At 50.3% G+C, this 21291-nt stretch overlaps 1 protein-coding gene across 1 annotated transcript; it reads left to right on the top strand.

Moving 5' to 3' along the window:
- The first annotated feature begins 2760 nt into the window (after positions 1 to 2760).
- On the top strand, positions 2761 to 19496 carry pkp2 (plakophilin 2). The gene is made up of 13 exons (XM_030353160.1): positions 2761 to 3294; positions 4188 to 4258; positions 5476 to 6140; positions 6395 to 6533; positions 7396 to 7603; positions 8480 to 8657; positions 10801 to 10918; positions 11909 to 12067; positions 12658 to 12834; positions 14109 to 14262; positions 15962 to 16154; positions 17625 to 17712; positions 18754 to 19496. Exons 1-13 carry the CDS (start codon positions 3108 to 3110, stop codon positions 18820 to 18822), a joined length of 2406 nt encoding a protein of 801 aa, XP_030209020.1. The 5' UTR covers positions 2761 to 3107; the 3' UTR covers positions 18823 to 19496.
- Positions 19497 to 21291: the final 1795 nt, after the last annotated feature.

Below are 21291 nucleotides of genomic sequence, written 5' to 3'. Positions count from 1 at the left end.
GGGGTTAGACAGTGTTTAATGATATATGTGGTAATGGAACAGGGAGAGGTTAGACAGTGTTTAAGGATATATGTGGTGGAACAGGGAGGGGTTAGACAGTGTTTAAGGATATATGTGGTAATGGAACAGGGAGGGGTTAGACAGTGTTTAAGGATATATGTGGTAATGGGACAGGGAGGGGTTAGACAGTGTTTAAGGATATGTGTGGTAATGGAACAGGGAGGGGTTAGACAGTGTTTAAGGATATATGTGGTAATGGGACAGGTAGGGGTTAGACAGTGTTTAAGGATATATGTGGTAATGGAACAGGTAGGGGTTAGACAGTGTTTAAGGATATATGTGGTAATGGAGCAGGGAGGGGTTAGACAGTGTTTAAGGATATATGTGGTAATGGAGCAGGTAGGGGTTAGACAGTGTTTCAGGATATATGTGGTAATGGAACAGGGAGGGGTTAGACAGTGTTTCAGGATATATGTGGTAATGGAACAGGGAGGGGTTAGACAGTGTTTAAGGATATACACTGGGGATCAAACCACCGTTCAGCTGAGTTTTTTGCCATCTAGTGAAAAGGACATGCAACAGCATGGATAATCCTCCCATACAAAATCATGGGCCTATTATAGCACACCAACAAAAAGGCAAACAAACAAACAAACAAACAAACAATTCTTCTCTGCAATCCTACTTTGAATCTGCTGAAAGTTGGTCTCAAATTTATACGTCTCTAATCCCCGGACGTACACAAAGTCTGGCTACCCCCCTGATCATGACTCTCTTTGCGCCTTTATTTCTAAAAGGCGATTAACGACACACTTGGCGACTCATTCAGACCATCAGGGAGAAGGTGAAACACAAACGTGTGATGGGGACAGGGTGATTCATTCCATGCTGCTGGCTGCTCAGAGGTATCGCGGTCCACGGCTCTCGTGCCAGCAGCGTCGGGGGCCTCTCCCTCTCCTCGCGCCGTCCAGGCAGTCAGTGGGCGTGGCTTATGGGGAGGAGGACTCCGCACGAGCGTCACCGTAGTGATTCACTACAGCGGAACTCCCCCAGTGGGGGTTCAGCTGTACTACATATTTTTTAAATTCACACATCTAAATGGGGTTGACATGTTGACACACGTAGTGTGTCATGTTTGTACGACGATAATGAACACAATCCTAGATGAGCTAGAGAGGAGAGCAGAGATAAGAGAGAGGAGGAGAAGAAGAGAGAGGAGGAGGAGAAGGGAGAGGTGGAGGAGAAGGAGGAGGAGGAGGAGAAGAGAGAGGAGGAGGAGGAGGAGGAGGAGGAGGAGAAGAGAGAGGAGGAGAGAGAGGAGGAGGAGGAGGAGGAGGAGAAGAGAGAGGAGGAGAGAGAGGAGGAGGAGGAGGAGGAGAAGGGAGAGGAGGAGGAAGAGGAGGAGGAGGAGAGAGAGGAGGAGGAGGAGAGAGAGGAGGAGGAGGAGGAGGAGAGAGAGGAGGAGGAAGAGGAGGAGGAGGAGAAGAGAGAGGATGAGGAGAAGAGAGAGGAGGAGGAGGAGGAGGAGGAGGAGGAGGAGGAGGAGAGGAGAGGAGAGGAGAGGAGAGCTGACTAGACAAAGTCACAGTACTCACACACATGGGGGGAATCGTTAAATGTAGTCACTGTGAGCTTTGTTTAAGCAACACAGTCTCACTCCGTCAAATACTGACAGTTGGCAAGGGCACTTTAGTGTCGGTCGCTGACGGGAAAAGGCCCCTTTGGCGTTGTCTGCAGACGGAGAGGGGGTTCATTCACTACAATGTAACGCCATCCCCGGTGATGTTTGTCGCTCAGAGCGGGAGCTCCAGCAGCCCATTCACTCCCTACGGCTCCAGCGCTATTCCACGATTTGATAATCGACATGAGAGTCCGTTTATTTTGTATGTGTGGGAGAGAGAGGAAGAGAGACTACAGATGCTACGTCAATCAACGAAATGACGAACACAAAAAAATTGCATATCTGGCCGTTTAAACCTTATTTGACAAAACAAATAAATCCTTTACCATTAAATGGAATATTCTTTATTATTATGAACTAAAAGCTGTATGACTAAGATGTTCAGCTCTGTCTCATCAAAAGAGGGGCCCTTATTTTAACACCGGCTGTGATAAACCGCTCATCCATCACAGGCCATTTCATCACCAACCCTTTTGCGACATCAGACGTCAAAACGTGCCCCCCGTTTCTGTCGGTTCCTCAGGATGTAGTTCACACAGATGTAGGATTGTGTGTATGATTAAAACGTATGATTTCTAAGAGCTTGTCTGATGTTAATCTAAATGTAGTTTTAATGACAAAGTTCAAAGAATGACGCTTCCTTACTGCCCCCTAGGGTCACGACTCACGTGTCATCCACTACAGCTCGTAAAAACGAATATAAGGATTATTCCTTGATGACGAACCTCCAAACGCAATTAAACAAAAGAAAGACAAATTGTTCGCCTTAAAGAAGATAACATAAAGAAAGGTTACCATTGGGAAAATTCAAGCAATATATTGCCAGGGATCTTAATTGAGCTGCAGTATGACCATCGACCAGCAGGGGGAGTAGATGGACTTGGAGTCCTCCATGATGTCATGGGGTCGGAGTATATGAAAGACCTGTGAAGGAGGAAGGAAGCCGTCTGTTGACCGCCATGAAGGGGGGTTATCAATTCTGGATCTAATACATCTTGGCTCTCACACACACACACACACACACACACACACACACACACACACACACACACACACACACACACACACACACAGAGAAATACGCGTGCGTGCGTGCGTGTGTGTGTGTGTGTGAGAGCCAAGATGTATTAGATCGTCATTCCCTCGCCACGCAAATGACTCAACTGTCGTTCAGCTTCTCACCTGAACCCGCGGAACGGGGCGTCTCACTTTAACAGAGCCTCGGGTAAAATGACACCGGGTGACGCCCTGAAACAAAGCATAGCAACTTTACACAGTCCTGGCGCACTGCACTGGGACCGCGCACCTGGTCTGTCCCATTACACACACAGGCGGACGACAATAAGTAACCGATACCGGAGAAGTTATGCCCTCAAAACAGGGGGAGACGACCAGCCGTCGTTGACCGACACCGGAAGGATCCGAGATGGGGGACGAGGGTTGTTTCAAGTCCGTTCTCCCCCCTCAGGTCCTGGACGACAGCAGTCTGGCCCTGCCTGCCGAGCACAGCATCCTGAGCCCGGCCAGGTTCCACTCCGTCGACCGGAGCGTCCGGGTCCAGCAGCAGGTCCAGCTCACCCTGGCCCGCAAGGGGAAGAAGTCCGCCTCCAACGGTAGGCCATTTAGTCAGCGCTCTTTATAACACCTGCATATCAAGGTATGGTTGAAGTTGGGAGAGCTGCAATGGTGAACTCATAGAGAATGGAATAATAAGTATGCATTGAACTGTGCTAGACGAGCTGCGGTGGCCGTTTAACGTTGTTTTGACCATTATCGCTCTGGTGTGTTTGGGCTCAACAGCTCACAGCCAACACGCACCAACTGAATGGAGCGGCTTCTGGCCCAACAGGTTAATGAGTAGCATATCTTCTCTCTCTGTGTGTGTGTGTGTGTGTGTGTGTGTGTGTGTGTGTGTGTGTGTGTGTGTGCGTGTGCGTGTGCGTGTGCGCGTGCGCGTGTGCGTGCGCGTGTGAGATCTTTGTAGATACGAACAGAAACCTCAGGCATATTGCAGGTCTGTACTACATAGTAGTAAACAAGGGACAACAAGGGACATTTAAATAAACCATCGACCAAAGGAAGTATTTATTACAGTCTAGTTTCCCGTGTTTTCACGGTTCTAATAAACCAACCCCACCGTGGGACGATTCCTCACCGGATCCTGAACGGACATGTACGGACAACCAGAGGTGGTGTGATTAATACAAACTCACATAAAGCATATGATCCCTCACAGAAACAGGTTAAAAGCTGGAGCAACGTTGGGTTGAACCTAAATGCTTTCACATGCTCATCGTGACGAGTCGGGAGGGACAAAAATCAATTTTAACTTTTAAGTGCTGACTTATCTTCAATTGGATCAACCTCCGCAGTGGCAATGAGTAATTAGCACGTCGTTGCCATTTGTGCGTAAGTGTGTATGTGTGTGTAAGGTAATGACATAATTAGTGCGACAGTGAGACATGTCTTGATAATGGAACAGCTAACCCTCTCCACCACCATCCAGGTAGCGTCCATCATGCCCAAAGGAGTCTGTCCTGGAGCTCAGACTACAGAGACGGACCGTCGCACAACAGCGTAAGATCCTCTCTCTCTCTCTCTCTCTCTCTCTCTCTCTCTCTCTCTCTCTCTCTCTCTCTCTCTCTCTCTCTCTCTCTCTCTCTCTCTCTCTCTTGTCTCCCTCCTCTTTTTGTTCGTTTCCTTATTTCTAATATGTATAGCTTTTTCTTTCTTTCATTCCTTCTTTCTTTCTCTCTCATTTGTTTTTGTTACCATCTTATTCTTTCTTTCCGTCTCTCTCTCTTCCTGTCTTTCTATATTTATATTTTTCTGTCTATCTTTGTCTCCTCCTAACTTACCTCCTTTGTGTTTGGGTTTATTGCTTCTCTCTTTATTTCCTCCAATATCTTTATCGCTTCATATCTATCACTCTTTCTTTCTCTCTATCTTTGGCTCTTTTTATTATATGATATTAGTTGCATAAAATGAATGCAACTTATTGGTGTTATCGTTTTATTGGAGGGTGTTATGAAAGGTGAACCTATCAAATCGCTTCCTCCCTCGCTCTGTATCCTGGAAGAACCAATCAGTGGCTTCGCTCCACGGTGAGGCCCCGGTCTCTGTCGTCTGCTTTGAATATCCTCAAATGCAGACCGCGTGAAAAACCACACGCTCACCACCCGGCAGAGAAGAACTGTTCAGCTTCTGTTCCTCGTAAAACGAACAATCCTCACAACTCACCTCCTGGTTCCCCTGTTGGATCGATAAAGAACCAGAGAACCTTTGTCCCCTGTTTGATCGATAAAGAACCACAGAACCTTTATCCCCCTGTTTGATCGATAAAGAACCACAGAACCTTTGTCCCCCCTGTTTGATCGATAAAGAACCAGAGAACCTTTGTCCCCCCCGTTTGATCGATAAAGAACCAGAGAACCTTTGTCCCCCTGTTTGATCGATAAAGAACCAGAGAACCTTTGTCCCCTTGTTTGATCGATAAAGAACCAAAGAACCTTCCCCCTGTTTGATCGATAAAGAACCAGAGAACCTTTGTCCCCCCCGTTTGATCGATAAAGAACCAGAGAACCTTTGTCCCCCCCGTTTGATCGATAAAGAACCAAAGAACCTTTGTTCCCCCTGTTTGATCAATAAAGAACCAGAGAACCTTTATCCCCTGTTTGATCGATAAAGAACCAGAGAACCTTTATCCCCTGTTTGATCGATAAAGAACCAGAGAACCTTTGTCCCCCCGTTTGATCGATAAAGAACCAGAGAACCTTTGTCCCCCCCGTCCCCAGACGCTGAGGAGCGGCTCCGCTTTCAGCCCGCCCCCGACGGCGTCCTGCCGGTCACTGCGCCGGCCCTCTCGGAGGGTGGAGGTGTCTCCGGCCCCCAGCCCGGTGCTGCCCTGCCCCCCCCTGCGCTACGGGTCCGCCGGCCGGAGCCTGGGGACCTACACCATCCCGGGGCCCGGGGCCCCCCCCAAGATGGCGCCCCTGCCGGAGCGGCCGTACGGCTCGGTGCCGCACAAGCGCTACGCCTTCTCCGAGGTCCCGCACGCCACGCGGCTCCACGGCGCCACCTACAGCGCCCGGCGCAGCCCCGCTCACCCCGGGCCCCGGGGCCCCGCCCGTGCGGCCCCGCCCCCCCGCAGGGCGGCGGCGGGGGGGGGCGGGCTGTTCCAGAGCCCCGCCCCTTTGGAGACCGGCACGGCAGAGAGGAGCAGGGTGACCCTCCCCGGGGCGACCCTGGAGCGGGAGGGGGAGCAGCAGGGGGAGGAGCAGGGGGAGGGGCAGGGGGAGGAGCCCGAGGAGCAGGGGGTGGGGCTGAGCTGGCTGATCAAGGCCAGGAGGGAGCTGTGCTTCGAGGGTCTGGACGCCGCGTCGGCCGTCAGCATGGAGCTGGACGCCCCCAGGGGGGCGGAGCCCGAGTCGCCCGTCCAGTGGGCCAGCGGCCGGGCTCAGTGAGTATATACAAATACAATTTATTTACTGAAAATAAAAGACCAAAAAAATATAAAAAATACATGAAATAAGAAATATCGACAAATTTCCCCAAAAAAAAACCGCTTAGAAATAAATTAACAAAGTCTCGTAATTTTTTTTGGACATTTAACTTAATCAGTATTTCTAAAGTGTGTGCGCTTGACTTCCCTGTCGCGGTGTGTGACTGTAAAGCCTGAAAATCGTTCCATAATTCCTGTTCCTGTCCCCACAGGAAGTGGGCGGTGAAGCCCCCCGAACTGACTCTGGAGCGGGCGGTGGCCGCGCTGACGCAGGACAGCGAGGACGCCCTGGTGACCGCCGCCAGCTTCATCCAGAAGCAGTGCTTCAGCAGCGCCGACGCCAGGAAGATGGTACGATCCGTCCTGTGTCTGTACGCATGGGGGATGAAGGTGGTACGATCCGTCCTGTGTCTGTACGCATGGGGGATGAAGATGGTACGATCCGTCCTGTGTCTGTACGCATGGGGGATGAAGATGGTACGACCCGCCGTGGGTCTGTACTCATGGGGGGGATGAAGATGGTACGATCCGCCCTGTGTCTGTTCTCATAGAGGGATGAAGATGGTACGATCCGCCCTGTGTCTGTTCTCATAGAGGGATGAAGATGGTACGATCCGTCCTGTTACTGTACTCATGGGGGGATGAAGATGGTACGACCCGTCCTGTGTGTCTGAGGGGAACGGGACTTATCCAGCTTTATTCTTAAAGCTGGGGGAGTTTTGGAGTTAACTAGTTTTTCAAAAAATTCCCACCACAACCTTCAGGCGCCCTTCTAAAGCCACTCCGCCAAAATGCTTTGGCATTAGGTCTGCTTAGCCTTCTGGAAGACCCCAGTCATGTGCTCTGAGTACACAGACAGGTAGGAAGGTAGACGGACAGGTAGACAGGCAGGCCAGTGTATCATTTCACTTTGGCTGAAGGATCTGATTGGACAGGCTCATTACAGGCCTGCCACAGATACAAGGTGGTTTTCTTTCAAAGCATTTGGTTTATTGATTGCTGTCAGGATGAAAGATGAAGGCTATTAAAAATAAGACCCCTAAAATATCTACTGTAGCTAGATGTACAATATATGCCTCCCATTTTAACATTTTCTTTGGATGAAACGTCAGTCCACCAATCAACCAATGGAGACGGAACCCCTTGGGCGACGATGTTTGTGATTGGTCGATTGGCGCCCCGGTGAACCGACCGGCCGTGTGTTCCCCTGCAGGTGTTCTACCTCCACGGGATCCCCAAGCTGCTGCAGCTGCTGCCCAGCGACAGCGAGGAGGTGCAGCGGGCCGCGGCCGGCGCCCTGCGGAACCTCGTCTTCCAGAGCGACGAGAACAAGATGGAGGTGAAGGAGAGCGAGGGCGTGGCCCTCATCCTGCGGGCGCTGCGGAGCTGCCGCGACGTGGAGGCCCGTCGCCAGCTCACCGGTCAGTGCTCGCTGCCGTTGTTGTTGACGTCGTTGTTGTTGACGTCGTTGTTGTTGTCATAGTTGTTTTTGTCGTCATTTTTGTTGTTTTTGTCGTCGTTGTTGACGTTTTTGTGCCCTAAGTCAAAGGTCCACCTCTCCTGTTTGGCACGTTGCTGGTGTGTTTGTGTATTCTGTGTGCCAGTCGTTTCAGTGACCCTGAAACAAACTTTGACTTGGATCCAGAAGTTGTTTGGACGACCGCGAGGTGGGAGGGGGCGGGTTGTTGGTTTGAACCCGTGGGGCTGAAGCCCCGTGCTGCCTTCCTGCCCCACCATCCTGGGGTAGGGAACTACAGTAGCTCGGTGGTTCGATCCCCTGATGTCCACAGCCTAACCTGTAGAGAGCAGGGCCCCCCCCCCCCCCCCCCCCCCCCCCTCCTCAACTCTCCCCTCACCTCAGTTTGAGGAGAGCCTCTGTGACGGGGAGCCCTGGTTCCTGTCATCCTCGCTCCCTGACAGGTCTACAGCTGCTGCCTGTCTGTCTCTAACGGTCTCCCCCTGACAGGTCTACAGCGTGCTACCTGTCTGTCTAACGGTCTCTCTCTGACAGGTCTACAGCGTGCTACCTGTCTGTCTCTAACGGTCTCTCACTGACAGGTCTACAGCGTGCTACCTGTCTGTCTCTAACGGTCTCCCCCTGACAGGTCTACAGCGTGCTACCTGTCTGTCTCTAACGGTCTCTCTCTGACAGGTCTACAGCGTGCTACCTGTCTGTCTCTCTAACGGTCTCCCCCTGACAGGTCTACAGCGTGCTACCTGTCTGTCTCTAACGGTCTCTCTCTGACAGGTCTACAGCGTGCTACCTGTCTGTCTCTCTAACGGTCTCCCCCTGACAGGTCTCCTGTGGAACCTCTCGTCCCACGACGTGATCAAGGAGCACCTGTCCCAGGACGGCTTCTCGGTCCTCACCTCCAAGGTTCTGGTGCCGTGCTCCGGGCTGTCTGAGGGCGAGAACCCCAAAGACGAGCTGCTGGCCGACGCCGACACCTTCCACAACGCCACCGGGTGTCTGCGGTGAGGACCGCCGTCCTCCGCTGGCCACGTTCCACCGCCTCATAGATACCGTCGTGGAGGCGCGGGAGAAGCAGCGCTTTTGGTCTCAAGCGATCTTTTTAAGATCTTCTTCTTTCAGTAGCGCCGTCGTGAAGCAACATCCTTTTGTCTGGAGAAAACTGTAATTAGCAGAACGCTGTGGGGATCGACTCAGACAGTTTGTTGCTGGTTTTTGTCAAAGATGTTATCACCCTAATGTCCGGGGGAGAACAATGTTAGCAGGAAGCAGGAAGTAGAGCGGACTGCAGGGCGGCCTACATTCAGATATTGACATGAATAGTGCATTGTGCTGCTTTAAAGTCGCACAAACTCCATTTCTTACTACTCCAGGAGGAAAGCTGACCCGGCCGCCCCCCCAGTTCAGTGTCCGTCACGTCTCTGTGACTTCAGCTCCACTCTCGTTGTTCAGGAGGGTCGGGAGAATGGTTTATTGATGGCTCCCAATGTTCCCCCAGAAAATGAAGTTTGGGGGCGGGGGGGGGATTAGGGCTTCAGTTTGTGGTTTCAGTTCACACGACTATTGTTTCGAGCAGCATCAATGCATTATTTATCTTTATTTTTTGTACCTGATGGAATCATGTTTTCTTTCCCTACGAGAGTTTTGTGCTTTGTTAATGCATAATAATAATAATAATATATCTATATATATTTTATACGTTGGTAGTCAAGGCGGGGCCCTATTGTTGTTAAGGCGGCCGCCTTAACTAAACTGTGCTGGGGGAAACACCGGCTCCTTTCAGGCGTGTTGGGGTATCAGGCGTGTCGGGGTATCAGGCGTGTTGGGGTATCAGGCGTGTTGGGGTATCAGGCGTGTTGGGGTATCAGGCGTGTTGGGGTATCAGGCGTGTCGGGGTATCAGGCGTGTCGGGGTATCAGGCGTGTTGGGGTATCAGGCGTGTTGGGGTATCAGGCGTGTCGGGGTATCAGGCGTGTTGGGGTATCAGGCGTGTTGGGGTATCAGGCGTGTTGGGGTATCAGGCGTGTCGGGGTATCAGGCGTGTCGGGGTATCAGGCGTGTCGGGGTATCAGGCGTGTCGGGGTATCAGGCGTGTTGGGGTATCAGGCGTGTTGGGGTATCAGGCGTGTTGGGGTATCAGGCGTGTCGGGGTATCAGGCGTGTTGGGGTATCAGGCGTGTCGGGGTATCAGGCGTGTCGGGGTATCAGGCGTGTTGGGGTATCAGGCGTGTCGGGGTATCAGGCGTGTCGGGGTATCAGGCGTGTTGGGGTATCAGGCGTGTTGGGGTATCAGGCGTGTTGGGGTATCAGGCGTGTTGGGGTATCAGGCGTGTTGGGGTATCAGGCGTGTCGGGGTATCAGGCGTGTTGGGGTATCAGGCGTGTTGGGGTATCAGGCGTGTCGGGGTATCAGGCGTGTCGGGGTATCAGGCGTGTTGGGGTATCAGGCGTGTTGGGGTATCAGGCGTGTTGGGGTATCAGGCGTGTTGGGGTATCAGGCGTGTTGGGGTATCAGGCGTGTTGGGGTATCAGGCGTGTTGGGGTATCAGGCGTGTTGGGGTATCAGGCGTGTCGGGGTATCAGGCGTGTTGGGGTATCAGGCGTGTTGGGGTATCAGGCGTGTCGGGGTATCAGGCGTGTTGGGGTATCAGGCGTGTTGGGGTATCAGGCGTGTTGGGGTATCAGGCGTGTTGGGGTATCAGGCGTGTTGGGGTATTATCTGAACCAGGACCCCACAGAGACACCATGGCAACGCTCGGGCGGGAGCGATGACGGACTGGTCTGTTATTCACGGCGGTCCTTTCTGCGCTGAGCTCACCCTCCTCCTGTCAGGTCTACGGCCGCGGCTCCGCGTTGCTCCTAGCAACACACCGAAGAACCCCGCTGTCGACGAGTCACGCTTCAGCTGACGTTATGAGTCTGAGTTTCGCTGGCGTAAAAATACGTTGTCTGGGATAGTTTGAAATCTGATAACATTGTTAAAGTCGGTTTTCATGTATTGACATTTCAATAAACCTTATCTGGTATTTACAAACCAGGATTCTGTTATAGTGCGACCGAAAGGCAATCTCAGCGGGCGCGGCCTGGTCAGAGTGCTAGCTGCCGGCGCGGCGCGATGCCCGGGTTCAACGGCTGCTTTGTTCCCTAGCAACCTGAGCTCGGCCGGCCCGGACTGCAGGAAGGCCATGAGGGACTGTGAGGACCTCATCGACGCCCTGGTCTACTACATCCGCGGCACCATCGCCGACTACCAGCCCGACGACAAGGTCAGCCCTGGGGCTCTCTGCCCCCCCCCCGCCCAGTGGTGTGGCCCAGAGCCTTCCTCTGGGGCTCTCTGTCTCTGCCCCCCCCCCCCCCGCCCAGTGGTGTGGCCCAGAGCCTTCCTCTTCTGCTAAGACTCTCCAGGCTAAGCCCCTCACAATAACACAATCACAGTCACATGTTAGATGTGCTGCACAACAGGAACTTGCTGGGAATCAGCTATTTTACTGAGACAGGCCCGTTTTAAATTGTAACTTTGTTACTTTTAATACTTTCCTGTATAATAAATATAAAATTAAAATAAGATAAAACAACAACAGGCTCAGACTCTTCAGGCGAAGGCCCCCACAATAACACAATCACAACAACATGCTGTTCAGACGAGGCCATTCTTAGGGTCAACCATGCACAATTTGTTCAAGTTCAAGTTACTTTATTTTGTACCCAAAGGTAGATTTTGTTTGCAGTAGAAGGCCTCTTGCTGGTCAGATGCACGGCGTTAGGGAGCAGGTAGGGGCCAGAGGTCAGGGGTCGTCTGGCTCAAGGAGGCCTACAGGTTAGGCGGCAAGCACTTGGCATCGAACCCGGTGCCTTCCAGCTAGGAGCGGGAAACACCCTGCCACTTCACTGATGCCTGTTTACAATATGCTGTGTTATGGGATATACAGTTATGGCCATCCCACTTCAATTCAAATAATCTCTCTCTGTGTCTCTGTCTCTCTCTCTCTCTCCCTCTCGCTCTCTCTCTCTCCCTCTCCCTCTCTCTCTCTCCCTCTCCCTCTCCCTCTCCCTCTCTACCGCTCTCTCTCTCTGTCTCTCTCTCTCTCTCTCTCTCTCTCTCTCTCTCTCTCTCTCTCTCTCTCTGTCTCTGTCTCTGTCTCTGTCTCTGTCTCTCTCTCTCTCTCTCCCTCTCTCCCTCTCTCTCTCTCTTTCTACCTCTACCTCTCTCTCTCTCTCTCTCTCTCTCTCTCTCTCTCGCTCTCCCCCTCCCGTAGGCCACAGAGAACTGTGTGTGCGTTCTCCACAACCTGTCGTATGCGATCGAGTCGGAGATTCCTCCGAGGTTCTTCAGGGACCTGTCGGAGGCCCCGCCCCCCCCCTCCTCCACCTGGTCCCCGGGCTGCTTCGCCCACCGGCCCCCCAAGAACACCACGGTGGGGGTCCCTCCGCAAACCTTCCATCTGTGACACTTTATAATAAGGGGGCGTTAATAAACGATTTATTTTTATTTAACGATCGTTAATGAGGCAATAAGCATTCACTAACGGTTAACACTTAACAAAGGGTCAGTATAATTATCTAATGGGGTTCATGTTTACTAATGAAGTTCATGTGAACTAAGGTAATGGTGTTCATGTAATATTAGGTACTCATTAGTTATTCATTGATACTTTATTGAACCCACTTACCCTAACGCTAATGCTAGATAATAATGCTCATTAATATGTTAACTATTGTTAATTAGTGATTCATTAATGTAAGCTTCTGTGAGGAACGTTTCATCTCACACAAAGCTCTTGAGTTCTCAGTATTTTTTATACCTCTTTGCGCCTTCTGTTTGTTGCACGGGAGGTAGGTGCACGTGTAGTAGGATGTTGAAATGATTAACACAACGATGATTGAACTTTCAATCCCAGTCTTCACCTTTCTCGTAACGCGTGCGGTGCGGTTGCAAGGGTTACCCACATTCTCCGAGGACAGCGCTGTCTGTCATCCAGCAGCTGACGCTCCGCTTACCCCCTAGGACCTGGAGCGACAGCGCCCCCTGCTGGAGGAGAAGGCGAACCCGCACGGCATCGAGTGGTTGTGGAGCGCCATCACGGTGCGCATGTACCTGTCTCTGATGGCGCGCAGCGGCAGCAACTTCACCCAGGAGGCGGCGCTGGGGGCGCTGCAGAACATCACGGCCGGACAGGGCATGGTGCGCTGGGTGGACCTCCTCTCTGACCGTAGCTCATCATGACCCCGAGTTGGTGCTGGAAGGGACATCGCTATACCAGATAGAATTCTGTATTTGTTTGAAGGTTTTATATACCTATGCTGATATGCAACTTGATAAATAATAATATATACATTAATAATAATTATGATACAAATATATACATACACCCAATACTAAGGACAATATTTGATATGATATATAATATAAATATCTGGCTTATATTTAATATTTTAGCAAATGTATAACTTTTTATTTTTCATTGTTAGTATTTTTCAATGATAAAATAACACGTAAACATTGATCCATTTGAGGGCTACCTGTCACTCACCTGACCCCCGTCCTATTGGCCCAGCTGTCACTCCCCTGTCCCATTGGCACAGCTGACTGTCACTCACCTGTCCCCCTGTCCCATTGGCCCAGCTCACTGTCACTCCCCTGTCCCCCGTCCCATTGGCCCAGCTGACTGTCACTCACCTGACCCCCGTCCTATTGGCCCAGCTAACTGTCACTCCCCTGACCCCCGTCCTATTGGCTCAGCTAACTGTCACTCCCCTGACCCCCGTCCCATTGGCCCAGCTAACTGTCACTCCCCTGTCCCCCTGTCCTATTGGCCCAGCTAACTGTCACTCCCCTGACCCCCGTCCTCTTGGCCCAGCTAACTGTCACTCCCCTCTCCCATTGGCCCAGCTAACTGTCGATCCCCTGTCCCCCTGTCCCATTGGCCCAGCTGACTGTCACTCACCTGTCCCCCGTCCTATTGGCCCAGCTAACTGTCACTCCCCTGTCCCATTGGCCCAGCTAACTGTCACTCCCCTGTCCCATTGGCCCAGCTGACTGTCACTCCCCTGTCCCCCTGTCCCATTGGCCCAGCTGACTGTCACTCACTTGACCCCCTGTCCCATTGGCTCAGCTCACTGTCACTGCCCTGTCCCAATGGCCCAGCTAACTGTCACTCCCCTCTCCCATTGGCCCAGCTAACTGTCGATCCCCTGTCCCCCTGTCCCATTGGCCCAGCTGACTGTCACTCACCTGTCCCCCGTCCTATTGGCCCAGCTAACTGTCACTCCCCTGTCCCATTGGCCCAGCTAACTGTCACTCCCCTGTCCCATTGGCCCAGCTCACTGTCACTCCCCTGTCCCCCTGTCCCATTGGCCCAGCTAACTGTCACTCCCCTGTCCCATTGGCCCAGCTGACTGTCACTCCCCTGTCCCATTGGCCCAGCTCACTGTCACTCCCCTGTCCCATTGGCCCAGCTGACGGAGGCTATCTGCTACACGGTGGTGCTGCGGGAGAACGGCCTCCAGCAGGTCCGCCGGATGCTGCAGGAGGGAGACCGCTCCGTGAGGCGCACGGCCGTGGCCCTCGTCAAGAACCTCTCCCGCTACCGCGAGCTGCACGCCCCCATCGGTACGCTGACCCTCCCTGACCTCCCTGACCCTCCCTGACCTCCCTGACCCTCCCTGACCTCCCCAACCCTCCCCGACCCTCCCTGACCCTCCCTGACCTCCCTGACCTCCCCGACCCTCCCTGACCTCCCTGACCTCTGTCCAAACATGTTCCTAAATGCTCCCCTCAGCCCCCACACCGCCCCCCCGTCACCTTCAGAGTCCGTTCTAACACGTCACTACGAGCCATGATTATTGACAATTGTTTTTGCAGATGAGCCCCATAGCAGCTCAACAGTCCTCTCACAGACACCCTGAATCATCATAACAAGGACACTGTGCCCCCTCTTCCCCCTGTATCGACTTCACGCGGGGGGGGGGGGGGTATTGTCGTGGTTACAGGGTGTTGGATACTCAGCCGAAAGGTCCCGGGTTCAATCCCCAACGGCCCCAGGCTCTAGAGCCGTCCTGGAGCCTCAAGCCCAACCCCTACCTGCTCCTTAACGACCCGTCTCTGTACTGTCTAACCCCTCCCTGCTCCTTAATGACCTGTCTCTGTACTGTCTAACCCCTACCTGCTCCTTAACGACCTGTCTCTGTACTGTCTAACCCCTACCTGCTCCTTAACGACCTGTCTCTGTACTGTCTAAACCCTACTTGCTCCTTAATGACCTGTCTTTGTAATTTCTAACCCCTACCTGCTCCTTAATGACCTGTCTCTGTACTGTCTAACCCCTACCTGCTCCTTAATGATCTATCTCTGTACTGTCTAACCCCTACCTGCTCCTTAATGACCTGTCTCTGTACTGTCTAACCCCTACCTGCTCCTTAATGACCTGTCTCTGTACTGTCTAACCCCTACCTGCTCCTTAATGACCTGTCTCTGTACTGTCTAACCCCTACCTGCTCCTTAATGACCTGTCTCTGTACTGTCTAACCCCTACCTGCTCCTTAATGACCTGTCTCTGTACTGTCTAACCCCTACCTGCTCCTTAATGACCTGTCTCTGTACTGTCTAACCCCTACCTGCTCCTTAATGACCTGTCTCTGGACTGTCTAACCCCTACCTGCTCCTTAATGACCTGTCTCTGTACTGTCTAACCCCTACCTGCTCCTTAATGACCTCTCTGTACTGTCTAACCCCTACCTGCTCCTTAATGACCTGTCTCTGTACTGTCTAACCCCTACCTGCTCCTTAATGACCTGTCTCTGTACTGTCTAACCCCTACCTGCTCCTTAATGACCTGTCTCTGTACTGTCTAACCCCTACCTGCTCCTTAATGACCTGTCTCTGGACTGTCTAACCCCTACCTGCTCCTTAATGACCTGTCTCTGTACTGTCTAACCCTCCCGGGGTAAACGACATGCATCAGAATTCACCATACGTCCCTTTAGTTAAGAGCGCCTGCTTAATTACTAGAGAGTAACTAGTTAATGGTAGTCCACTCAATCCCAGCAGGATATTATTATTATTTTTATCTTATTTTTCAGGACAATGCACATTAATAAACATGGACAGGTAAATGTGGCAGATTGTATCATGTGATCTAAAGTCCCATAACATAAGTTAAACTCCCCTGTCTTGGTTCATCTTGACCCAAAATGTGAGGATAACAATCATCTAAAGCCACCATCTGTTATTAGTCCGATCATGACCAAGACGGTGTTGACTGAGTCCAGAGTGGTGATCCCTGCCGTACCCCCCCCCCCCCCCCCCCCAGTGAAGCAGGTGCTGCCCGAGCTGGTGGGCATGCTGCCCCACTCGGACCAGGGGACGGAGGTCCCCACGGAGCTCACCGTCTGCCTCTGTCAGATCCTCACCAACTTCACCAAGAACGACACCAGCAGCGTCAAGGCCATCGTGAACCAGGGCGCCCTGCCCAAGGTCATCAACATCAGCACCAAGGACAACGGGTGAGTCCACGTGGAGGGCGGGGGGGGTCACACTGAGCTCCCCTTGTCACAGCGCCTGATTATCAATAGCCAATCACGCATATGTTTTTAGATATATGGATATTTATGTGTCAAATGCTCGACCTTTTTAGCTGCGTTTTGACCAACTGCATTATTCGGAAAAATGGTATTATATTAAAATACTAGTATTGTATTGTTGTCGCAGGCAACTTCAATTCAAACCAACAGAATAAATATCTGACGCTTTCAAAGTGTCTACAAGCGTGGAATGGCCCACAGCCAAGGCCGCCTTAATGCCCGGGGCCTGGGCTGAAGCCCCAGGGCCGCCTTAATGCCCGGGGTGGCCTGGGCTGAAGCCCCAGGGCCGCCTTAATGCCCGGGGTGACTGGGCTGAAGCCCCAGGGCCTTCGCCGGTCGGGGCCTATCATGAGCTGCAGTAAAAAAAGAAAAAATATATATATATATATTTGTTTATTTTTTATTTTATACTGGCCCATGATAGGCTCCCCGATCGGCGAAGGCCCAAGACAATGTGAATTTTTGTTTGGGGCTTACAAAGATCAGAGGCCTATCATCAGCCAAGAAAAAAGAGGGCCAGTGGCCTCTTGACACCACAGCCACAGTCGTCTCACCCCCCCCCCCCCCCCCCCCCCGCGCTCAACAACGGCAAAATGTCGGAAAAAAGTTACACATCTTCATTGTAAGATCCCCTCTCAGGGGGCCTACGAAACCTCTCAGCCCCAGGGCCCAATGGCAGGTTAAGGCAGGCCTGCCCACAGCAGACAATAAATAACACACAGGGTTTGAGTTATGATTCCATCTCTATGGGGGTCTCTTAAAGTTGTTGATGGGGGGGGGGGGGGGTGGAGACCGTACCGGCCTTGAGCTGAGTTGTTGAAAGTAAGTCGTAAATAAGCCCCTTCAGGTCGAAGCAAGACACCTCCGTTTCGCGTCCGTGTCCGGTTCGCCCTGTCTGGGCTTATTTTCCCGATAATGACCGGCGTTCTATTATCCCTTACTTAACGTCAATATCACTCTGCATGTGGAAGGGAAAATAGCTTTATTGGTAATTACAATATTATGCTGCTGTATTTTCCGAGACCCCCACAGATATTTGAGTTTGCTGCTTTCATGGGAGCCAGACCTCTCTATGGGAGCTCAGCTCCCACTGGCTCCCACCTAACTCAAACCCCGCTCACACATACATGAGTTACATAATGTTCTCGTGTTTCGTACTCGTCAAACGAACAACAGCGAGTGTAAAGGCGCTTTGAGCGGCCCAAGGGAGGACAGCACAGTGTACAAGGAGACCGTTACAAGGAGACTGTTACAAGGAGACTATTACAAGGAGACTGTTAAATGGAGACTGTTACAAGGAGACTGTTCCATGGAGACTGTTCCATGGAGACTGTTCCATGGAGACTGTTCCAGTCATTAAAGAAGGGACAATGGATTGTTTCTGTGTCCTAGCTTCGGTCCGACGCGGGCCGGGCAAGCTGCCTGTCTGCTGCTGCACACCATGTGGAGACACAGCGAGCTCCACGGGGCCTACCGGAAGGTACCCACACTCGCACTCACTCACTCACTCACACACCATGTGGAGACACAGCGAGCTCCACGGGGCCTACCGGAAGGTACCCACACTCGCACTCACTCACTCACTCACACCATGTGGAGACACAGCGAGCTCCACGGGGCCTACCGGAAGGTACCCACACTCGCACTCACTCACTCACTCACACACCATGTGGAGACACAGCGAGCTCCACGGGGCCTACCGGAAGGTACCCACACTCGCACTCACTCACTCACTCACACAGACATTCATACAGTCATTCACACAGTCATTCACACAGTCATTCACACACACACGCACGCACGCACGCACGCACGCACGCACGCACGCACGCACGCACACTCGCACACTCACACTCGCCCCGTGTATCTGAAGGACACAGTTTGTGGGTCAGTCAGTCCGTTTTCTCTTGATCCTGAAGCACCGGCCGTACGCTACAGAACAGTACATTACAGTACACTACAGTACATTACATTACAGTACACTACAGTACAGTACATTACAGTACACTACAGTACACTACAGTACATTACAGTACAGTACAGTATACTACAGTACGTTACAGTACAGTACAGTACACTACAGTACATTACAGTACAGTACACTACAGTACAAACACAAGTCATTTAAAAAACTGTTGCTCGTTGGTTGGGTTTTGTTTACTTAAGCCTGAGACAAAGAACGGTAAAGTAGGTGTGGCTTGTTGTATAATAGCATAGTAAACATAGGTGGGGCTCGCTGCTATTGTTCTCGTCTGGAGTGTTACATTTATGTGTGTGAAAAACACATTCAAAACAATGGGCCTTATTCACCTAGTGGCCATCTTGGCTCTAAACGCCAGCAGGATGGGGCAAAACGCCAGCAGGATGTCTAGTGCTGAGAACCAAGATGGAGGAGATGTGTTCGCCTGGCGAACCAGGCTAATGGTGCACGTATCGGGCAGTGGAAGTGCTTAAAAACCGTGTTTTAGATTGTACGTAACATTAACATACCAATGAGCTCTTTTGTGTTTGTCTCGAACAGGCTGGGTATAGGAAGATTGACTTTGTCAACAGCAGGACCACGAAAGCTGTGAACTCTTTGCAAGACTAAACCGTAGAATCACGAACCCAGCGCTGGCTGCAGGAAAACATTTGGTGCGGTGATTCAGAACATTTCGTGTAGATTCTATGTTAAATAAAATCAATGATCTGTTGTTCTAAGTTTTCAGATTGATTGTTTTGCAGATAGTTTGTTTAGTAGAATACTTAAAATAGCCCTTTTAAGCATTCCGTTTTATCTACTGGTTTTTTTTAACAAAAGCACGTATAATGATCGCATCAACCCTCGGAATGATTGAATGAATGAATGAATGAATGAATGAATGAATGGATGAATGTGGAAGGTTTGAAGCAATGTCAATGAGGAAAAAATTATGTAAAATTGAACATAATTTGAAGTTGAATTTCCTTTACTTATGTGTGTATTGTTTGTTTTTACAAATGTACCCCTTAGAGGGCAGCTTTGAGAACCATATGATTATAGTAGTTTTTATGTACCATCTGGTATTCTTTTGTATTTGTTTTTGTTTTGCACTGCTATGCGATTACTTTACGTTTCACCGTGTGGATAAATGTCACTTTGCAGGAAATTGTTCTGGAAACATCCATTTATTTTGTGAACTGACATTGAATTGACATTTTATTGGGATTTCAATGTGTTACTAATTCAAACGTCACTAACACACTTGGTATATAATCCATCAATACATATATAGTTGTCATGAATTTTGAAGTTTGGTCAATAATTATCAGTTTTTGAAGATTTGAAGCCATTATAATGATTCATAATATACAAGTTAAAAAGTTACATGAAGTTTAAAACACATATTGTGGAACGGTGGAAATGGTCTCATTGATTAGAGTGGAAGCGATCAGCAGCGGTGACCGCGGCGCGTACGCCTCCGGTGGAATCAAGCCTTGAGAGTAGACCGAGAGAAAGTGATGACGCTCTCAACAAAATGGCTGCGCCCATGAAGACATTTATTTTTTGCTTTTGTACCACGTAGGACAATTTAATGTCGATTTTAAATGCTCTTACACACTTGATTACATTGCTAATTTATTCCGTTCACCAATTTATAAATTGCCTGGTCTTGCTGTCCGTGCAATACAATGTAAAGTTGTGTTCATTTTCAGGCTGGTTTGCTAAAGAGGCTAATGTAGCTAACAATAAATAACGACTAGCCAACTCCATGCCACAATAGCAAAGACAAACAGGACGCTATGAATGCTCCGAGTCCGGAAGTGACGTCAAACGTGCAACTCGGAAAGCTGGCGTCCGAGGATTCAGGAACAGCCATGTGACAGTTTCGGTGTCCTCCTCGTTCCTTTACGATCACTCATGGAAATGTTCCACTAGTTGGCGCCATTTTTCCAGGAGTTACGAGAGAAATCCAATTTTTAAGGTAAGAAAGTATTTTTATTTATTTTTATGTTTTTTTTTCTATTACTGTTACCGTTGTAAAGTTGTATGAGTTATATCAGGTCAAACTATAGTTTCTCTAGTAAAGAATGGTGTGTCTCTCCCTTGCTAATGCCAAAGCCCCATGCCGATACAGCTAGTTTAGGAATGGATGCCAGGGCAAGGTGGGTTGTAATGCATGTTTTGAAAGTGTTACCATCTCCCCTCACATACAAAGTTATTACCAGAGAAGATGCTGAAGATGTGGCCCTGTTCTCAATAAAAACAACTGTTCAGCTCTCTCTCTCAAGAGACACAAATGCACACACACAAAGTATAAACGGTATGTTTTTTATAGTTTTTCATAACATTAATATGATCTTTATTCTCTATGTGAAGCATGGATTGTATGTTATACGATTCTATTTTTTCTGTATACGCGTATAGGCATAGGCTATAGATGTGTGTGGCATCCAGCCTGCCTTTGCCAATGTAACACACACACGCACACACATACACACACACAGAATGCATATGTTTTCATTTACAAAAGTTTAAGAATATTTTGTTTGGTGAATATATTTTCAAACCCTGTTGCTTATGCTTATCATTAAATCTGCATGTCAAATGGAGTCCCATTGTTTTTTTGCATTTTGACTACCTGTTACAACCTACCCCGGTACGTGTTACAACCTACCCCAGTACGTGTTACAACCTAGCCCGGTAGATAGGTTGTCGGTATACTGTATTTGTCATAATCTCACAAAATCCGTGATACAGTTGAGGAGATTTATATGGTTGCCACTTGTAGCAGACAAATGTGGGTACTTTGTCAAAAAGGTCCAGAACTGTAGCTTTAAAAACATATAGGCCTATAGTTTTAGGTGCTGAAGAAAAATGTGTTACAACCATATACCCGGTCTCCCCTATGTTGTGTCCGTACAACTTTATAACAACCCTCCTAGCCTCATTACCACCCATATAAGGCTTTAGTCCTATACTACATGAGGTAGGCTAATACATCTCAACAATCTTCAATCGAGGTTCTTCAAAGGACACCGCATAACTCCCGCATCTGCGCAGCACTCCTCGTGTCCCCTTCGGTCTCTGAAAGTCAGT

Source organism: Gadus morhua, chromosome 4, assembly GCF_902167405.1.
Source record: "Gadus morhua chromosome 4, gadMor3.0, whole genome shotgun sequence".
Taxonomy (NCBI): Eukaryota; Metazoa; Chordata; class Actinopteri; order Gadiformes; family Gadidae; genus Gadus; species Gadus morhua.
The sequence above is the reverse complement of the archived record's forward strand: the minus strand, read 5'-3'. Positions and strand labels throughout refer to the sequence as shown.